The sequence below is a fragment of the Chionomys nivalis genome, chromosome 7, assembly GCF_950005125.1.
Source record: "Chionomys nivalis chromosome 7, mChiNiv1.1, whole genome shotgun sequence".
Lineage (NCBI taxonomy): Eukaryota > Metazoa > Chordata > Mammalia > Rodentia > Cricetidae > Chionomys > Chionomys nivalis.
In genome coordinates, this window is record NC_080092.1 from 82,040,120 (window position 1) to 82,060,321 (window position 20,202).

General features: G+C 51.2%; 1 protein-coding gene across 2 annotated transcripts in view; it reads right to left on the reverse strand.

Annotated features, from left to right (window-relative positions):
* The window catches only part of Mpp2 (MAGUK p55 scaffold protein 2), a 30,284-nt gene extending 20,444 nt beyond the window's left edge, over positions 1–9,840 (reverse strand). The window contains exons 1-3 of one of the 2 annotated variants that reach the window (XM_057775471.1): positions 9,722–9,840; positions 6,954–7,017; positions 2,571–2,689 (exon numbers count right to left, since the gene is read on the reverse strand). In XM_057775471.1, the coding sequence (XP_057631454.1) occupies positions 2,571–2,689; positions 6,954–6,984 (150 nt within the window). In that variant the 5' untranslated portion in view covers positions 6,985–7,017; positions 9,722–9,840. Of the gene's footprint in view, positions 1–2,570; positions 2,690–4,103; positions 4,237–6,953; positions 7,018–9,721 lie in introns of those variants that run through there. The other variant, XM_057775470.1, reaches the window with a different exon arrangement.
* Positions 9,841–20,202: the final 10,362 nt, after the last annotated feature.

Consider the following 20,202-nt stretch of genomic DNA (forward strand, 5'->3'; position numbering starts at 1 on the left):
ATGGGTATTGGGGGAGTGGTTACATTGGTTTTTCTCAGTCTTTTCTATTTATCCACTCACCAAATATTCAGTAAAAGCCAATTATGTGCCAAACACTGTTTTAGGCTCTGAAGACACGGTGGTCATCCAGGCAGACAAACCTTCCTGCCTGCCTGAAGTTTATGTGCTCAGCATTTGAACACAAATAATTCCTCCCTCACCGTCTAAGAGACAGGGTCTCACTGTGTTGCCCAGATTTGCCCTGCACGAGGCTCAAGCAATTCTCCTGCCTCGGTCTCCACAGTAGCTAGCACTACAGGCATGTGTGAGTTTTTGCTTTAAAATTTTTTTAAGAAAAGTTATCTTCAATGACCACAGAATGCAAAAAGCAACCTCCCTTTCTCTTGTACCGTCTAATCATCTTTTCTCTTCCTCAGAATTTCTCAGATTTTTTAATCATCTGCTCTTTTCTGTGTTTTGATTGTTTTTGTTCACTTTGAATGTTTACTTTTTGTGGTTTCTGGATCCAGCATTTCCTGGAAGCCCAGAGGGACCTCAAACTCTCTGAGGCTGACCTTCAACTCCCTTGCTTCTTGCGCCTCTATATCCCAAGTGCTGGGATTAAACAAATAAATCATCATGCTGGGTTCTTGTGGGTTTTTTTTTTTACAGGGCTTTACTATGTTGCCCAAGCTACCAAACGCATAGGTCTCCTGCCTCCGCTTCCCGTGTACATGGGCATTAACGTATACCAGGTGTGCCCCTTCCTCCAGCAGGACCTAATACACACCACATAAATATATGCACACATGTGCACACACACATACACATATGCACACATGTGCACACACACATACACAAAAAGAAAAGACAAAGAAAACCTCACCGCCCTCTATACTGCCTCTCTGTCCTATAATCCCTCCCCACCATTCATTTCTGAAGACCCTGCTGACTGCCTGAGTCTCATTCCCATATCACCTGCCATTGGCTCTGATTCCCAGGTGCATGTAGCCACGCCCACCTCACTACAGCTTTTCCCTCAGGATCTCTTTAATGCCCCTGAACAACAGACTTATCTGTAGCAGCCACACCCTGTATGGTCATGCCATCCCCCCCAGAATGTCCTCCTTGGAAATATTCTACTTCCTACCTCCCTCTCTGACCTTGGCCTTCTCTTCCATCTCTGCGCCCTCACCACTCCCCAGCTATGGTGCAATCTCAGAGAGACCCCACTCCCAACCTCCAGGTGGGTTTCCTCCCTCCCCCTCCCCCTCCCCCCCCCCCCCCCCCCGCCCCAAGGTCATGTTTTCAATCTCAGGCTTCTTTCATGGCTCCACCTACCTCTGAGCCCAGGATCAAAAGCCCACCTTCTTCTTCCTCTTGGGGAGGGACTGAGTCATCCCACCCTGGGAAGTCAGTGTCTACCAAGGACTGACTGTCTGGGTCCCTGTTCACTAGATCCTCTCCTCTTCAGTGATTGGTCAAACTTTGCTTCTGTTCCCCTGCTCGGACCTTGACCCTTGAATCCCAGGAGAGGAATGCCTGCCTTTCCTCAGATTTCCCAGTGATCAGCCTGACTTCCAGCATGCCCAGCCTTGCCTCCAACCCAGCCCAGGAGCACCCCCTTCCCCCAGGATCACTCCCTTTCCCCCAGGAGCACCCCTTCCCCCCTAGGAGCACCCCCTTCCCCCAGGAGCACCCTCTTCCCCCAGGAGCACCCCCTTCCCCCCCAGGAGCACCTCCTTCGCCACAGGAGAAGATTCCCACCCTTATTGTTGCACCTCTCTACTAAAGTCAACACCAGCCTCCCCCACTTACAGCGGAACCTTGGGTTCCTCATTATGTCCTATCCCATACCATCTCAGCACCACGCTCCTCCTAGCTCTAACTACCATGTGATCTTTAACTGGTCTCTGAAACCCTCCATATGGCTGCCCGGTGAGGGGGGGTCTCTATGTCACTGTCCCTTCTTGCCTAAAATGTACGAAGCTTGCTTGATACTTGAGGAACAATATCTGAGGCCCTAGGCATGACCCTCGGTGCCCTCCACAACCTGCCACCATCTTCACAGCTCACTGTCCTTGTCTGGCACCTGAGGCCCCAGCTTCACACTTGCAAATACCTCTCACTTTGATGCTTCCGCCCAAGCTCTCTTCCTGCCCCTCCCCGTCTCGGCCCCTCTACCCCCAGAGGCTCAGGTAGGTCCTGTCCTCGATGCTCCCCCAAGCATGTGTGCATCCGCTCCTAAAGTGCCATGACGAAATTCTCATAATTTTCTCTTCTCCTGAGTCTGCCTCCCACCTGGCACACATGCACCAACACCCAAAGGCAGAGAAGTGGGCAGGACCAATCTGGAGATTCCAATACCCATGCATGCTCTACTCTCAGTCAGATGTTCCACTTGCCACCTCTCACCAGCCAGGTACAGCCACATGCAGCCAGGTGCAGCCAGGTGCCACGGAAGCTTGTCTACCTGCACCCTCAGGTTCCTCACCCAGGCATGATATCCTTCCACACCCTTTCAGGTGGCTCCTTCCATCATGTGCCCCATTCCTAGGGTTCCCGAGACCCACCTCCCTGATACACCATACCTTGGCCAGGGATCTGACTATTGGACTTTCCATAATGCCTCGAAGGAAGATCAGGTCCAGTTCTGCAGCTCCGGTGGCGTTGGGGAGGGATCCCAGGTTGTCCAAGACTTGCTGCATGGCTGGGGGAGGGGCAGTGAGATGCTAAGTATCAGCTGGACACTGAAGGTGAAAGTTCAGCACAAGCCCTCCCATCTCCAGCCCCATAGAAGTCAACCAGCAGCACTTACTCTCCTCTCACAGACTCCCAGGCAGAGATCCTGGGGACAGGCAACAGTTTTTTTGTTTGTTTGTTTGTTTTTTTACTTTTTTTTTCCACCATAAGCAAGGCCAGCCTGGGAAAGTAGGAGGCTACCAGCAGCAGGAACCAGACCAAGGAGCGGGGACAGGTGTCCCTTTTCCAGATTCTGTCCAGCACCAAAGACTCAGACATCCCACTCAACTTCTAGCTGGGTCAAAGCATGAGGATACAACCACCTGTAGCTGGCAGGCCCGGGGTAAGACAGTGCTTAGAGGGGGTTCCGGACTCCAAGCATACCCAAGCAGGCAGCATTGCCAAAGGCCAGAGTCAATGCAGCACCAGTCTAAGTTACATACCACTAGCTTAGTGTGATACAGCACAATTCTCTAGAGACACCATTATTTAGAAACTAATGCATGATTTAAAAAAAAAAATGTCAAAAACAGAAGCCTGGAATAACAGCAGGTGCTGGAGAAACAAGCACCCAGGGATAGCTTGTGGGTACCAAGGATAGATGTAAAAAACCACATCGCCCCAGGGTTGAGCACTATCAGCCTGGGATGAGATGCAGCCAAGGACGTCAGTACACCTAAAACTGGTCTCGGAGAATGGGGTAGAAGCTGCCTTCACTCCCGTGGGAAGGTGGGGGGGGGAGCTCCAGGGGGTGGAAGGAAGGAAAAAAAAATCAGTGTGCCCAGCTGGGAGCAAAGATGGGCAGGGGGTATCATTACTCTGCCACCCACGCCTACTTCTGCATAACAGCATCCAAGCCCTGGAGGAGGGGGGAGTGGGGAAATAGGCTGCCTGTCACCTCACCCCAATATTGTCAGAGCTCCCCTCCTCCAAAGAGTGAGGGTGGGCAGGAGGGGGCCCTAAAACTGGAGCTTGGGGAGGATGGCTTAGGGCTCCTGAGCCCCGTTTCTTTTCTGCTCCTCTTCCCATCTTCTCCATAAACCATAGCCCAGTCTGCCTCCAGACCCTTCCTTTCCAGGTCCGGACTCGCAAGGACCAGAGACTTACAAGGTCCTTCCAGGGCTATCAAAGAAGGCAAGTCAGAGCCCTTCCCAGTCTGCCAAACGTCCACAGTCCCCGGGCCTGCTCACTGTCTGCCCAGACAACCAGCTATTGAGGGTGGAGGACTGAGCCGGGGGGAGTAATGTCCTCTGCCAGATCAGCTCTTCTGGCCGGTGGGCGTCCAAATCTCCCCTAAGGGCACTGCTGCCCAGGTGCCCCAGAGACCACTATGTTAAAGCATAAGTACCCCTCCCCTGACCTCTCCCCACTCCTCTTCCTACCTTCCCTGCGAAGCTCTGCCTCTTCAGAGGAGCCCAGGGAAATCCCCTCCAAGGAAGCCCCACTGCCTGGGCTGCAGGCCATGGCGACCCCTTGGCAATCCTGGAACAGTCTCCCGCGAGGTCGGCGCCTTCCCAGCCAGACGCGGGCTGAGCTAAAGAAGGCGGGACTCTCAGAGCGCTGCAGGATCAGCCAATAGCAAGGCTCCGCCTCCTGGACCGCCTTGTTGATTGGCCAAAGCCCGCCTGCTGGTGAGGAGGGGGCGGTAATGGGTGGGAGAAGGGAGGTGGCAGGAGAGAGTCATGCTAAACTGGCCTGATCCCCGTCACCGGTGCAGGTAGGGAGGTGGCGATGTGACTGGGGTAAGTCCCTCAGGATTGGGCCCTTTCAGCCAGTGTAGAAATTCCAGGCAGAGCTTGACTCCCGTCTGCTTTCGTACCTCTCTCATATGGATGTCCCTCCTCTACTTCTGATGCTGACTCCTACTTGCTCCTGATCTTCACCCTCTCCCCCACGCCAGGCTAGCTTCTTTACAATAACCCCCTCAACCGAAGGAAGCCTTCAAGAACAGCTCTAGGTCCTCTCCGAGGTAGGTGCAGGAAGGCAGTAATACCATTTGACAAGAGGCAAGTATCTTAACCTCACATGCCATTATCCACTAGGGCACGATGTGGGCGGCAGGTGGAAGGAGAGACAGAATGGTGGTACCCACGGAGCAGTAAAGGACCCGCCCCTTAACTCTAGCTTAGTAGTTGCTTCTCCCTTTTGCCATCATTATCCATCAGGTGAGGCATGATGCCCTGGAGCAAGCCAGGCACCTTAGAACTGGGGGAAGGAAAAGGCGCAGCAAGAATAAAAGTGGGCAAGAGGAAGGAGCTTAGTGACGACCCTGCACTCCATGTGAACGCATGCGAGGCCACTGCGAGGGCACTGCTGTTGCTGTTGCTGCCACCTCCAGTCAGCCATTCCCAGAGGACTGGCACCAGGTCGCCTTGCACCCCTGGTTGTCATGGCAGCAGGCAGGATTACACACAAGGACGGTAACCCAGGGATGGCAGAGATATTTAAAGGGACAGCCTCATCTGAATGCAGGCCCACATCCTCACCTTGATTCAAGGAGAGGAGTGAGCCTGGTGAAGAAAGAAGAAACAGTGGGGCCGGAAGTGAGCACAGGATGTCTAAACTCCCATGCTGTGTGTGTTACCACCCACGCAGCTTCCAAACTCTCCTTAACTAAAGTAAGGGTGAGCCCTCCCATAATAACAAGGGTCATTTTGATCCATGGGGAAGGGATGGAGAAGGAACTTGCTAGTTTCACCTTTGCAGAGCCCAAAACAGGGATGCCCCCCTGGAAGGGGGGGGGGCTGACCTCAGATGAGGGGCACAGCTGGGTCTCTGTCAGACCCATGGGAAGTACAATGGCCACCAAATGATAAAGGGCAAGATGCACCCTTAGATTTTGAGGCTGAGAAGTCCACAGAGGCCTGGCTAGGGAAAGGGAGCACACTGTACTTCTTCCTTTGGATATAGAAGCAATGAACAGCCCACAGCACTCCATCTACAAGAACAGGGCACCAGGGGGTGTCCGAAAACTCAGGCCACACTCATAGGCACGGGCTCCCCACCCTGTGTACCCCCACCAAGTGTCCTGCAGCTGGAGCCTATGCCATATGCAGCCCCTCAGGTCACTGCTAATAGGTTTACTTGGCAGCCCCAGATGAGAAGCCTTTAATCACAGGCTCAGGGATGGGTCTCATTCACTCCTAAGCAGCTTTAGAGCGGGCTAGCTGGTGACTAGAGCAAAGAAAGATGTCGGGGGGGGGGGGCAGGAGAAAAACACGAGCCCTCCTAGAAGCTGGGGACATTCCATAGTATGGAGAATGAGCCTTTCCTGGGTGTGGGGGGAATGCAGCAAAGGGGTCACAGTTTAGGTTCTAGCTGGCAGACAGCAATTTTCATTTTCTCAGAGGGTAGGAACAAGGATTTGTTCTATCCAAAGTGGGGACCGGGATGCTTTGCCAAAGGAGCAGCAGGATTCACTGTGAAGAATTCAGGCCTTCTCAGGGCATCTCACAGCTGTAGCCAGAGCTTTCTAGAGACTAATTTTGGTGGGTCTCAGAAAACACTCTAGGAACCGCTGAGGTGCGGTGTAGACTTTGGGGCATGAATGCAGGTGGGTGGGGCCCACTGCGATCATCAGTCTGGGAGATCTAGGAGCAAAATTAAAACCACCAGTCCCATCCTGCCACTCTATTTCACTTCCAAGGGAAGTGGCCGGCTGACTACAGGTCAATACCATAACAACCAGCCACCTCTGCAGCAATGAGTTCTCCCCTCTCATAGCCATCAACCCTTTCAGAAGTCCGGCACCTGGGTTTTGCAGCCTCTGTACTCTAAGGGCTGTAACACTTACAGAACTTTGTGCAAGCGTTCCTACCTGGGGTTTTTGTCTCTCTATTTACACCTACCATAGTTGTCCTGCCCCCTAGCCTCCGGGTAGGTAGAATGTGCTACGGACTTCTCAGTTCCTCCAACCTGTACTATCCTCCAAATCCCAGATTCCTCCTCCACATCCTGGGCACTTCTGCCATTCCTGTCCAGCTGCAGTGTGCACCATCTCTGGAGCCGGCACCCCCGCCCTCCAGCAGGTGAGTTGTGCTATGTAACCCAGAGCTACCTGGAGCCAACGAGGGTCTCTTACTCTGCTCTCTCTGATCCCAATTTGGAGGCAGCTGAATGAAGGACTGAGTGTCTGAGTGCGGTGTGACTGGGGAGGGGTACAAAGTGCCCAGCTCCTACTGCTGCAGTCCCCCAACCACTAAGGTAGACTGACAGCTTCACCCTCTTCTTACCAGACTCGGAGTTCGTGGCGGCAACTGGCATGGTGAGGTCAGTGAGGACTCTGGAATCAGTCTCCTAGAGCGGGAGAGAGGAGGATGAGAAGGTACAGGGCAAAGCCAGGGACATGAGATACTAGGAAGGGCGTCCTCTTCAGGAACAGCCACATAGGAGGAGGACAGCATTGCCCAGAAATGGGGGTTGGATTAGCAGAATGACCCCAAGTGCCCTGGAAGGCAAGAAGAGCAGATAGCACGCCCCTTCGCCCCTTCTCAGAGGCGGGAGAGACAGGAAGGATCAAAGGCTAATCGGTTTTTCCCAAGCCCCAAAGCTGGTAGGAGAGCTACAGTGGAAACCTAGGCTTTATGGCGCGTAAGGAAAAAGTATTTCTCACTGGGCATGCTGATGCCCACCTATGCTGTAGTACCAGCCACTACGGTCAAGGCAGAAGGGCCCCTCCGCCCAGGGATTTGAGCCAGCCTGGGAAACATCTCAAAAACAAACAAACAAAATATATTATTTCTTTCTGGTTCTGGAAGGAGATTAAGTGTGAGTCCTGAATAGAAGCCAAAAGCGGGAAGTGTCCCCAGAAGGGAAGCTCCGTGAGAAACAAGAATGGACTCCATTACTCTAGGCCCCAGGCCTAGAACCTTTGGGTGTCCCATGAACAGTGCTGTCCAGCTGACAGAAATTCTATTTCCTTTCCCACTGTCCTTCTGACTTCTCTCTCTCTCCCCCTTCTCATCTACCAGGTCCAGAATTGGGACAGGGCGGGGAGGGGGTTCTGCAGCCAGAAATAGGCATAGAGCCTGCAACCCCACTGCCCATCCCAGGGTCTCCCCAAGCCGAGATGGCTCCTTCATCCTCCCTGGAAAGGATAATGAGGTGACCCACCACTCTTCCTCCCCTTGCCTTCCTGGGCATGTGCTACTGGCTAAAACCCTAATTCCCTAGTTACCATGACAACAGGAGGCAGTGGCTCACAGCAAGGGTGGGGGAGTAGGGGGAAGCAGCTGGCAGTGCCCACTTTAAGACTAAAGCCTTTTGCACCCCGAGGGGTGGGGAAGGGAGCCACAGGACCACTCCATCTCCACCCAAGAATCCAAAATGAGGAGCAGTTACTAACTTTGCTAACCGCCTCTCTGCTCCTTCTCGAAAGCCTAAACTAGTGACCTCAGCTCTGGAGGCAGAAACCACAAAGGTGAGTAGACTAGTTCCTTTTCCTCCTGGATCTTCTCCAGAAGCATTGAACTTGCAGAGAGAGAAGGGGAACCCCTCTCACACTAGCACCACTGACTGGGGGAAATGTCCAGGCTCCACTGTGCCAGCCAGTGTCCCTTGTGCCAACTCCCCTGCTCTTTCCTAGAGAGCAGGGGGCACCCTCTCGTAGCTCGGGCCGTGTTTCCTAGTAAAGGTGCTGACTGAGGGGTAACTCTTTCCGGAGCCAGGAGACAGGGAAGAAGCAAGGGAGGAGCCTGTATGAAACCCTAGGCTCGGGAGTCCTGCCCAGTGAGCCCGGGTTTGCTCCCTGAGGAGTTGGTTCCCACGGTGTCGGCTCGCTCTGCCCCACCCCCACCCAAGTCTCTGAGAGGGCGGGACCGGCTGTGCCCACAGGAGAACGGCAGTGCCAGGCAAGCTAGCCTGGTTCCATGCCCAGGTCCCCGGGCCCAGTCATCACGGACCCAGCACCTCAGCCTCCAAAAGCCTAAGCCCAGGTACCCTCCCACTCCCACCTCCACCGCCACCAAGCTATCCATCTTTCCCCACCCCCAGGGTGTCTGTCTGTAGGTGAAGCCCACCAGCTTCAAAAGGGGGAGGTTTCCTCCAGCCTCCCACCCACCCCTCCATCAGTGCAGACACAGAGAGGTGAGAAAGAGGAACGCCTGACAAAGGCACTTTGGAGCCTGGTAGGGTTGTGGGGAGGGCTGGACGTAACTAGGAGCGGAGGATGGGGTCTAGGGAGCAGGAGGACGTGCCCGCACTCACAATCAGACCGCCCCTGCCCCTCCAATTCGGTTCTAAGCCGCTGAGCGCTAGGACCCAGGAAGGAGGGGGCGTGTTGCGAGCCATCAAAGAAGGCTCTTTGCTTGCGCGCCCGCAGAGACCAGGGGATGAGGTCACTGAATGACTGCTTCCCCCCCCCCCAACCCCCACTCCCCACCCCCAGTCTTCATTTCCCCACCATCCTCTTAGTTGACCTAACTTTCTGACCCTGGCTCCTCGCTTCTGGCACGAATTCCCTCTGAAGTCCCCAGGCATTAAACCCTGGCCCCCAAGACCCGGCAACCTCCTGTTCCTTGCAGCGTTAGCAAGGCAGCTCTTCCCAGGACCCCCTCCCAGGAAGGTCGAGATGTTGGCCTCTTGGGGTGCAGAGTGCCAAGGGACCCAGCACAGTCTCAGTCTAGCTCCCCCACGGCCGGAAGCGCCGGCAGCACGGCTCTTACGTAATGCCGGGATCCGAAGTCTCCCCCAAACCCTGCACAGACCCCGAGTCAATACCTGGGCTCCCCTCAGCTCAGCACCCCTGCACCCGGTGTCCCTCTGGAGCCCTTACTCTGGGATGGAAACCAGCATCCCTGGAATGAGGGATTCAGTTCTCCTCACCCGCATCCCTGAAAAAGAGAGAGCACCGGGGGCTGCGGCTGGAGAGGGAGGGGGTCGGCTTGGGAAAGGGGCCCGGGAGTTTGGACCTAGAGAATTGGGTCCCCAACTGCAGTGCCAGGTCGAAAAGAAGGCAGGGATTCTGAGGTGGATGCTGGCCCAGAGGCCTGGGAATACCTACCTGCGTCTTGGGGAGCCCCTAGCTCCTGGCGACTCTGTGCAGCCGGGCGCTCCACGGTTATTGCTTGTCAATCGCTAGCCGCGCTCTTAAAGCGGCAAGACCGCCTAGGCGCGAAGGGGCGGAGACAGAAGAGGGCTGGGACAAGGAAGGGACACAGCAACCTCCCAACCACTGTAAAGTAATCTCACAGCAGCAGGCGGGTGGGCGGGGTGGTAGTGGTTAGCAGACCGCAAAGCCCACGACCCCCCCCCCCCCCCGCGCAACGCGGAGAAGCACCAATGAGTGTCACTTGGCGCCCAGGAATTCTTTAAAAGGGCAATGGTGGAAAACCTGAGCCTGGTGGGATCATCACACACACACACACACACACACACACACACACACTCGCTTGGTCCAGAATTCTGGTCCCACGCACGCTTTCCTGATTCAGTTTGGAAAAGGAATGGGACATTAGGACACTAACTCCCGGCGGGGCTCATCCAGGGGGGTGGCGTTAAACATTCAGATGGCAAATACCTGCATACCGGGCTTCCAAGAAAATTTGGACCAAAAAATAAAAAAGGGCTGTGTCTTCATAAAGGGGCCCAAGACCCTAATTTAGGCCTTGACGCATGGAGTTGGTCCATGCTTCTGTCTGTGGAAGAACAAAAGTATCACTCTCTTCTTCCTGAGTCCCATTTTCAACACGTAAGTTGCGGTGGGGGCGCCATTGGTGGGTAGAGCGTGCAGGAGGCCCTAGCTTTTATCTCTGGCACCAAAAGGGAAAAAAAAAAAAGGAAAAGAAAAGAGAAAACAAAGGGTTAAGCCCACTAGCCCGCCTTTCTCAGTTTCTGGCTCCACCCAGACCTGCTAGTAAAAGATACTGCACAGCCTCTAACTATTGGTGGCTGCGGTGTAGAAAACAGCATTCATTCAGTCTGTGCGACCCGGGTATTTCCCTAAACTGGGAGTCCCCTGCTCCCCCTTGCTGCCCTCTGGAATATGTGCAAAGTTGGCAGCCAAGCCATTTCTCTCCCTTCTTGCTAACTGGGCTCCTAAAATCAGAAATGGATTGCGTCCTGGAAACTTGCTTGGAAATCTCGAAAATGAGTTAGCTTGAGCATCCATCCCTCGATGTGATCCGAGCAGACTCTGTTCACAAAGAGGAAAAGTTGGGAATAGATACAAGGAAAAGTCAGAGCCGGTCAAAGTACTAAAAAGCCATGTTCAGAAGCTGACTATATTACTAAGGAAGGAGAAGAAAGCATTGTGGCGACCCCAGATGGTAGTGATTGGAACTACAGGCTTCTGTCCGAGGAAAAATGCTTCCCAGAACACTCCAAACTTCTGTAGTTAGACTAGAAGATCTTCCTAATTGAACTCAGGACAAGAGGTCTCCTCCCTCCCATTGCCGAGACTACACCCGCTCTCAACCACTCACTTGTGCTGTGGAACGGTACTTTAACTAGGCAAAGATGTGTTACATTTGTTTATGCTGCAGAATGTTACTTTCTGTGAAAGTATGTTACTTTTGTTTCTGCTGCCTCTGTTAACTATGTAAAGATGTGCTACATTTGTTTGTACTGCATTTAACTATGTAAAGACGGGTTGCGTTTGTTTCACCTTGTCTACCTAAGGCACCTGATTGGTCTAATAAAAAGCTGAACGGGGCTGGAGAGATGGCTCAGTGGTTAAGAGCATTGCCTGCTCTTCCAAAGGTCCTGAGTTCAATTCCCAGCAACCACATGGTGGCTCACAACCATCTGTAATGAGGTCTGGTGCCCTCTTCTGGCCTTCAGGCATACATGCAGAAAGAATATTGTATACATAATAAATAAATATTTTTTAAAAAAAGCTGAATGGCCAATAACTGGCAGGCAGAGAAAAAATAGGAGGAGAAATCTAGGCAAAAGAGAGAGAAGGTGGAGAGAACAGGAAGAAAGAGAGGGACACACCTGGGGCCAGAAGCCAGGCAGCCGACAGCCAGACATGGAGACAGCAGGAAAGTAAGAGATACAGAAATAAAGGTAAAATGCCCTGAGGCAAAATGTAGATAAAGAGAAACAGATTAAAATAAGAACTAAGCTAAGGCTAAACATTCAAAACTAATAAATCTCTGTGTCATGGTTTGGGAGCTGGTTGGTGACCCAAAAGAAAAAACCTGCTACACACTTCTGCTCAGGGAATTGCTTAACTTTTGCATTTAGTTGGGAAGGGAAGAGAGATTTTGGTTTCTCCCAAAACGATTAATTATTTCTCAAGCAAGCAACTATTACCCCTTATCAACACACAGCAAACCTGTTCCATCCAGGATCCTAAGGAAATGGTGTAATTTGAGTTCAAATCTACCTGGTGGAGTCCAACTCATTGTTCTTACAGTCTGACCCCCTCACACACATCTTACATTTGATTGACAGTTTCATACAACAGTCCTGTGAGATTGGAGTGGATGGAAACATTTATCGATGAAGACTAGAATGTCTCTGTTCAAGACAAGGTGCCTGTTTCTGTGATCCTGAAATAGACAAGGAGCCTAATGTCCTGGAGTGGAGGCCGGGGAGATATGTGTCACAGGGATGAAGCAGCTATTCTAGTGGTATGGTTTAGAATAGAATAGAATAGAATAGAATAGAATAGAATAGAATAGAATAGAATAGAATAGAATAGAATAGAATAGAATAGACCAGACCTAAGGGCACATTCTATTACGAATTCTATTACGAATGTGCCCTTAGGTATACTGCTCTAAACTGAGCCCAAAGCCATCCAGGCCCCGCTTAGAAGAAGGTCTCCCAGAGTCTACCAAGCTTCTCACTGCAGTCCTAGGAGCTGCACCGCCCCCAGGAAGAATGCTTCCTCCTGATCCCAGGTCTGCATTGCTTCTGTCTTTCTTGGAAGTCACAAGGTGCAGGCACCGCTTCCCTGACTGTGCTTGTCTCCTGTGGCAGATGTTCAGGCCTTAGAGTGGTGCTATACTTCCTGTGTTAGCCAGTAGGAGCCACCAGGGCTATGCCCAATCTATGCACCCACACTTGGGACACACAAGGACAGAGATATGGATGCACACCCACCTACAACTCCCCAGAGCTTGCTTGTTCTGGAAACTTTTTCTATTTGCTATGCCACTCAGGAAAAAGAAGGTTGGAAACATCAGTGTAAAAAAAAAAAGAATAGGAGAGGGCTAGAGAGATGGCTCAGTGGTTAAGAGCACGGACTGTTCATCCAGAGGTCCTGAGTTCAATTCCCAGGACCGACATGGCAGTTCTCAACCATCTATAACTACAGTCCTATAGAATCTGATGTTCTCTTCTGGTATGCAAATGTACATGCAAGGGGGGCTGGAGAGATGGCTCAGCGGTTAAGAGCACTGACTGCTCTTCTCAAGGACCCGGGTTCAATTCCCAGTACCCACATGGCAGCTCACAACTGTCTGAAAATCCAGTTCCAGGGGATCTGACACCTTCACACCAATGCACATAAAATAAAAGTTAAAAAAAATGTACATGCAAGCAAGGCAAAACATACACATAAAATAAAGACATCTTTAAAAATAAATAAGAAAAAGAGGTGAGTGTTTTCTTATGGATTATTGTAGCTGAGCTACTGAACTTACTGCACATATTAGAAGCAATTCACATATACACAAAAACTTAAAACATTATTTTGAAACTATGAAAATTCAAATGTGTTTCCCCATATGGCAAGGAATTACCTTGAATACTCCTGGGTGCACCCCTACTTCAGATATATTGTGCCCCCTGCCCCAGTCTCAGCCTCAATACAACCTCCCGGCAGGTATGTGAGGACCAAATTGAGATGTTCTGGCCCCTTGGTTTCTTTTCAATCACAAGACACAGCCCAAAGACTACTCCACCATCCAAAGTCACACCACACACCCTGTGCTGTACTGGGACTGCTCACCTGGACCAGGGCCCTAGATCTCTCTGTGAAGCAGCCTCCTTGTTCCTTGTCTCACCCCATCCCAGGACCACACTTCTCCCCCCTGGTTCTACTTTTCCTTATTAGGGTGAGAAGTTGTAGCAGTGCTATTGAAATCTTAGCCCAGCCGCATGTGTATGCATGCTAAGCCAGTTTACACAACCTTGCTGAGCCTCAGTTTCTCCAACCACACAGTGGGGATAGTAGCCTCCACCTTGCTGGAGGATGGCTGCAGAGTAGCTGCCACTGTGTCGGGCACACAGAAAACGATCCTTAAATGCAGGTCCCTTCTAGAAGTTTGGAAGGCTCTAGCTAGGTGCCAGGGGGACGAGTGGGTGGTTCACCTCTTCCATCTGATGTGCCCTGACTGACCCCAGGTCCTCCCAGAGCAGGCGGGGTCCACCCAAGGACTTCTGAAGTGTGTGGTCTGAAGAGCATGTCCTCTTCTCAGCGCCCACACACCTTTAAGAGGAAGCTTGTTCAGCCCCATCTGGGCCACCCACTTCTCTCCTCCCTTCAGTGCTCCCAACTGAAAGAAATAAACCCCTGGGAGCAACTTGTGTGCCTCCTTGCTGATGCTTAGCCACTTCCCGTCACAGCTTACTCCAACCCTACACTTACCTAGGCTCAATGGTGGTAATCTTACTAATTAATCTTAATCTCTTATTAACTTGGCACTAGACACTGGACCCAACACAGCTTAGCGGTTCTTTCTTCCTTTCTTTTATGGAGACACTGCCTCACTGACCTTCCAAATTGGCCCTGAACTCACAATGCTGGGATTACAGGCATGCAACACCACACCTGACTGTTCAGCAATGCTTGGCAGCACCTGTCAGGGATGTCCAAAGGCCAGGACCTTCTGGTTTGCAGAGTCACCGACATCCCGCATCACAGGAAAATTGGTCCACAAATCACCTGTAACAGGGGAGGATGGGAAACCAGAACTTCTACTCATTAAAAAAAACAATAAAATTTAAAAATCGTTTTCCACAGACAAGAGGTAGCCTCTTAGCAAATATTTCTTGAAACATTAATTATTCCATTCCTTAAATACCTATTCCCATTAGACCATGGAGTTCTTTGAGGACAGTGGCAGTCTGGCTGAGCTGTGACTGCCTTTCATCAAGTCAGCGCTCAGTAAACACAGGGTGCAGAATCTCCGAGGACAGGTCCACCAAATATTTGACAGTTTCGGGAGCTGGGGTTTAGATGAGCGTCTCCCAAAGAAACTTGGATTAAAGGGATTAAAGGCTTAGGCCTCGGGGTACTGCTATTGGGAGGTGGTACAGCCTTCAAACAGTGGGTTTAGCCCAGAATTCAAAACATCTGAACACAGAAAATAGGAAAGCATGATTAGGATCGAGGCTATAGCTCAGCTTACAGTGCCTAGTGGGCACACAGCCCTGGGTCCAGCCTTGCACTAGGGGATAGAAAAGGCGAGAGCTACTGTGCCAGGCTGCAAACACTGGGATCCCAGCACTCAGAAGGCTGAGGGAGACTGGAGAATTGAAACAAGTTCAAAGCCATCCCAGGCTACTGGGCTATATAGTGAGATCTTGTCTCAAAACAAAATCATAATAATGGAAAAGGAGGAAGAAGGGAAAGGAAAAAGCCAGGTGTGGTGGCACAGCACGCAGAAGGCAGAGAAGCAGGTGGATCTCTGTAGCTCTCTCTCTCTCCCTCTCTCTCTCTCCCCCGTCTCTCTCTCTTTGGAGGCCCACCACTCAGCTCCCAAATAAATACACAGAGCCTTATTATTACTTATCCGACCTTATCTTGGCTTGTTTCTAGCCAGCTTTTCCTTTAACTACATTTTGTCTCTGGGCTTTTTACCTTTCTATATTATCTTATTTATGCTCTGTGGCCGGCCGGCCCCAGCATCCTCCTCTCCTTTTCTCACTCCTCGTTCTTTTTTAGATTTCTTCTCCTATTTATTCTCTCTGCCTGGCAGCCCCGCCTATTTCTCTCTTGCCTAGCTATTGGCCATTCGGCTCTTTATTAGACCAATCAGGTAATTTAGACAGTCAAAGTAACACAGAGTTAAACAAATGCAACATTTAAAAAGAAAAAAAAGCAATGCATCTTTGCATCATTAAACAAATATTCAACAGCAAAAATCAATGTAACATCTTAAACTAATATTCCACAACAGATCTCTGTGAGTTCAAGGCCAACCTTGTCTACATAGTGAGTTCCAGGATAAACAGGATTAGTTCCAGAATAGATATGAGTATGTAGAGAGACTTCGTCTCAAAAACAAGTGGGTGGGTGAAGAGATGGCTCAGTTGTTAAGAATATTGCAATGCTCTTACAGAGGACCCAAGTTCGGTTCCTGGTGATTACATTCAGCGACTCACAATTGCCTTTAACTCCAGCTCCAAGGGATCTAACACTAGCTTCTGGTCTCTTCAAGCAACTGCATTCATGTGCAAATAGCTACACACACACACACACACACACTTTTTAAATATAAAAATAAAAACTTTTTTTGATGGAGCAATCAGAGCTGGAGACATAGCTGGATCAGTGAAATTCTTTCTGTACAAATAAGAGGACCTACCAAGCAGTGGTAGTGCCCACCTTTAATCCCAGCCCTTGGGAGACAAAGGCAGGCAGATCTCTTTGAGTTCAAGGCCAGCCTGTTCTACAGAATGAGAGAGTGAGTTCCAAGACAGCCAAAGCTAAACAGTGAAACCCTGTCTCAACAAAACCAAGAGAGAGAGAAAGACCTGAGCTCCTTCCCAAGCTGATGTGGGATGCCCTTCTGTATACTGTGAATATGTTTTATGATCATTGGTTAATAAAGAAGCTGATTTTGCCAATAACCAGGTAGAATATAGTTAGGCAGAAAAACCATACAAAGATAGAGGGGAAAAGAAGGGGGAATTGGGGAGACACCAGCAGCCAATGGAGAAGCAAGATGTGGGGTAACAAGTCAAGAGCCTCATGGTAAAATACAGAGTGATAGAAATGGGTTAATTTGAGTTGCAAGAGCTAGTTAATAATAAGCCTGTGTTAATAGGCCAAACAGTTTGCAATTAATATTAAGCCTCGGAGTGGTTATTTGGGAACTGGTGGGTGGAAGAGAAGCCTCCAGTTAAACCAAGCACCCATGTAAAAACCAGGTATAATGGCACCTGCTTGTAATTCCCGCTCTAAGAGGGCAGAGACAGGAGAATCCCCACTGACCAATCTAGCCAGCTCAAACCACTTTAGACAAAAAAGAATTCTTTGATGGTCTCTGGAGCAGCTTATATGGGAGACACCTCAGCTTGGGGCCAAAACCCCTCTGAGACTTCTCCCACTGAGCCCGCACCTAGCTCTAGCACTCTCCCACAGCTGAAGACATCACACTCAGAGACACAAAGTAACTTGTCCACGGAATGCAAGTGGTCATGCCAAGCTTGGAACCCAGGTCTGTCTTGGAACCAAAGCCACTATCTCACCTACCAGAATCAAGAGGGAAAAGTTCCTGAGAAACAGGCAGGATGGAAGAGGCATAGGAAAGGGCAGGGGTTAAAAGGCAAGCAGGGTGCAAGCCTGCTGAGCACGGACAGCTGTGGGGTGAGGGACTGGAAGGCCGTGGGGGGACAGATAGGCAGGGTACGGGTGGTGGGGAGCACTCCAAGAGACTGAATTACTTCTCATCAAAGCCTACCCTGAGCTTCAGCTTCATGCCCCTGTACCCTCGGGTAAATCCAATTTCTCTCAGCTTTCATCCTGCAACATAAAGGATTAATAAGGTGCAGAAGTGTGACCTAAATAACACTAGAGATTTCATGTCAGATTGCTTTACTGGAACGCCAGACCTGGCACCAAGCACAACAATGATTATCAATTATCGGCTAGAATATTCATACGGATATTACTGATAATGATACAGGGCAAAGTTCCTTGATTCCAGAAGCAGCCCATGAAGATTAAACACGACAAGCCCGACACCCACAGAAAGACAGGACCAAAGCAAGACTGAGAAGCAGCAGAATAAACCCCAGTTCCTGCCCTGTGTGTTAGGCATCTGTGCTCATAACGGCACCATCTGGACTCCAGAAGTCCTGTGCCCCCAGCTCTGCCACCAGAAGCACACCTCGCCTTTCCCTTTGGCCAGCTCTGTTCCATGCCAGAAGCTTTCCTCTAGCCAGAAATAGAGCAACTAAGCCCCTGGACCATCATCCCCACACAGTCAGAACTGGATTGCTCCTGAGATGAGTCAAGGACAGCAACCAAAGGATGAGAAAGAGCCCTAGAGTTCCACACAGACACATCACTGAAGCTCTGAGGACCTCACTGAGTGTGGGGTTCCGGGTGTAGAACCAGGCTTGCATCTAGCTGGGACATGTGATAGCTTGTTTCAAATGCAGTATAGTGACTTGTGTCTTCATCCCACCCAGCACTTAGGAGGCAGAGGCAGGAAGATCAGTTCAACCTTCTCCTTGGCTACATAGTAGCCTCATGATCCTGTTTCAAAACACACACACACACACACATACACACACACACACACGCGGGCGCGCAAATTTATAGCTTGTTGGCATGTGGGGTATCTGCCCCCCCCAAACAACTCCTCTACCCTGTACCACAAAATTTTATCCTGGAAATCTCATTTATTTTTCCAGCTTTTTGTTACCCAGGAATGTGGATCTGATGGCACTGTGGCCTCACTGAGCTCCTGAGGTATTGTGCATTCTCTGATTGTACTGGCCCTGAGGTCCCACCCCTCCACTGAGAGCGGGATTTACTAAGGAGAGGGTGAACATGAGGTCAGTGGAGACTAGAGGAGAGGTATACCCACATAGAGGGGCTCATCGTGCCCATCGCCCAGTCTGTGCCAAGAACTATCCAGTGGCGGAGGTGCATGATCAGACCAATCTTGGCATCAGTCTCATGCTGGAGACATAATGAGCCGGGTTCCACATATGAGGCTGTGGGACCCACCAGGAAGTGGAGTCCCTTGATCAGGTTCTACACAGCCAAGAACGAGGGAGGTCAGGATTCCTAGTCACTTCCTAGAAGTGGGGTGGTCGCAGGGAATTTGGTCTGGACAAGTAGCAAGGTGGAAGACACAGGCTCACAGCAAGGTTCTTTGGCCTGAATCACAGTGAGTGTGTTACTTAAGTAGCCAAGATTCCTTTCCCCATAGGACTCATTAGTCACGCCCAGGGATTCCACATGGCTGGGACAGGCAGAGCAAGGGATGCAATCCCACAAAAGCAGACATGCTTGGCCTCCACAGAAAGCTTCAGGAAGACTCCCCTTGGATCAGCTGGCCGAGTAGGGCGTCTCAGCATTAGCCTCTGCTGACCTCAGAAATAGCCCCTGGGAAAGGCACTTCCCACTCACAAGCCCAGACACAGCTCTTCCCCAGGATCTATGGTCTTGGAACAAAAAGGTACCTGGCCCCAGGAGCCTCCCACCTTTGCCGCCCACCCCTCTGAGCCCTTGGAAGACACTGTGCCTTACTCAGGACAGTCAGTAGGCCGTGTCCTTCCACCCCCACACTCTCTCTGTTCCCAATCCCTGGGTCGCGATCCAGGAACAGGATAAAGTCATGCTGGGGCAGGACGTTTGAGAAATATAAAAGGCCTCTGAAGTCCTGGCCAGAGACCCTTTGCTGTGTTGCTTTGTGCCTGCCCAGGACTATGGTAATGTCCAGTGGCCCCCGAACCGTGTGTGTGTGTGTGTGTGTGTGTGTGTGTGTGTGTGTGTGTGAGTGAGTGACTGGGGATGGAGGGAATTACTGGGCTGGGACTCCAGTGTGCAACTATGTTACTCATTTAATGTGTTAAACGCCAGGCCCAGGTCTCAGTGGCAGGCGGTACTACATCAGAGAAAGTAGGTAAAGAGCCCACCTGCAGTGTAGTGGGAGGACGTGGGGCTGGGAAGAGGTTCAGCCAATAGTTACAAATTACTACAGAACGCATCAAGGAGTGGCCATGGCAGCGGCAGCACAGGTAAGAGTGGGTGGCAATTTTATATAGGGTGTCAGGGCTAGACCTATTGGAGTGTCGAGCTGATGCTTGAAGCTGAGCTGGCCCTGCAGGCGTCTGGAGGACCAGGCTCCCAGGCAGACAGCAGCATGGCTAGGGTTTCCGAGGACCACCTAAGGAGGTGGGAAAGGCTGGAGTGGGGAGAACGAGGAAGAATTTGCCGAAGTCTGTAAGGTCAGGGACCTGACCGGCAACTCTAAATCATGTATCCTTGTCAGACCGGGCTCCTGTCCATTTTTGCCTCAGTACTTTGGGGTTACTGAGTGCACATCCAGGCGTGCCCTATTCTCCCTGGGAACCAGGATTCCCTAGAAGCTCTGTGTATACCACGTGCAACTACATTTCCTGGTCCGAGCTTCGCCACACTCCCGGCTTTCCCAACAAACGGAGTGTGGCCCCGAGATTCAGTGAGGACACAACCAGGTCCCACCGCCACCCCACCCCACCTCACCCTCCTTCCCAGGGTCACCTGACCGTGCTATCTGCCCCGCCCCCCCTACAGACCGTGTCTCTACCTTGCGCGTGCGCACTGGCTCTGGGATGCCTAGCGGCACTCCTGGTGCTACCCGATGG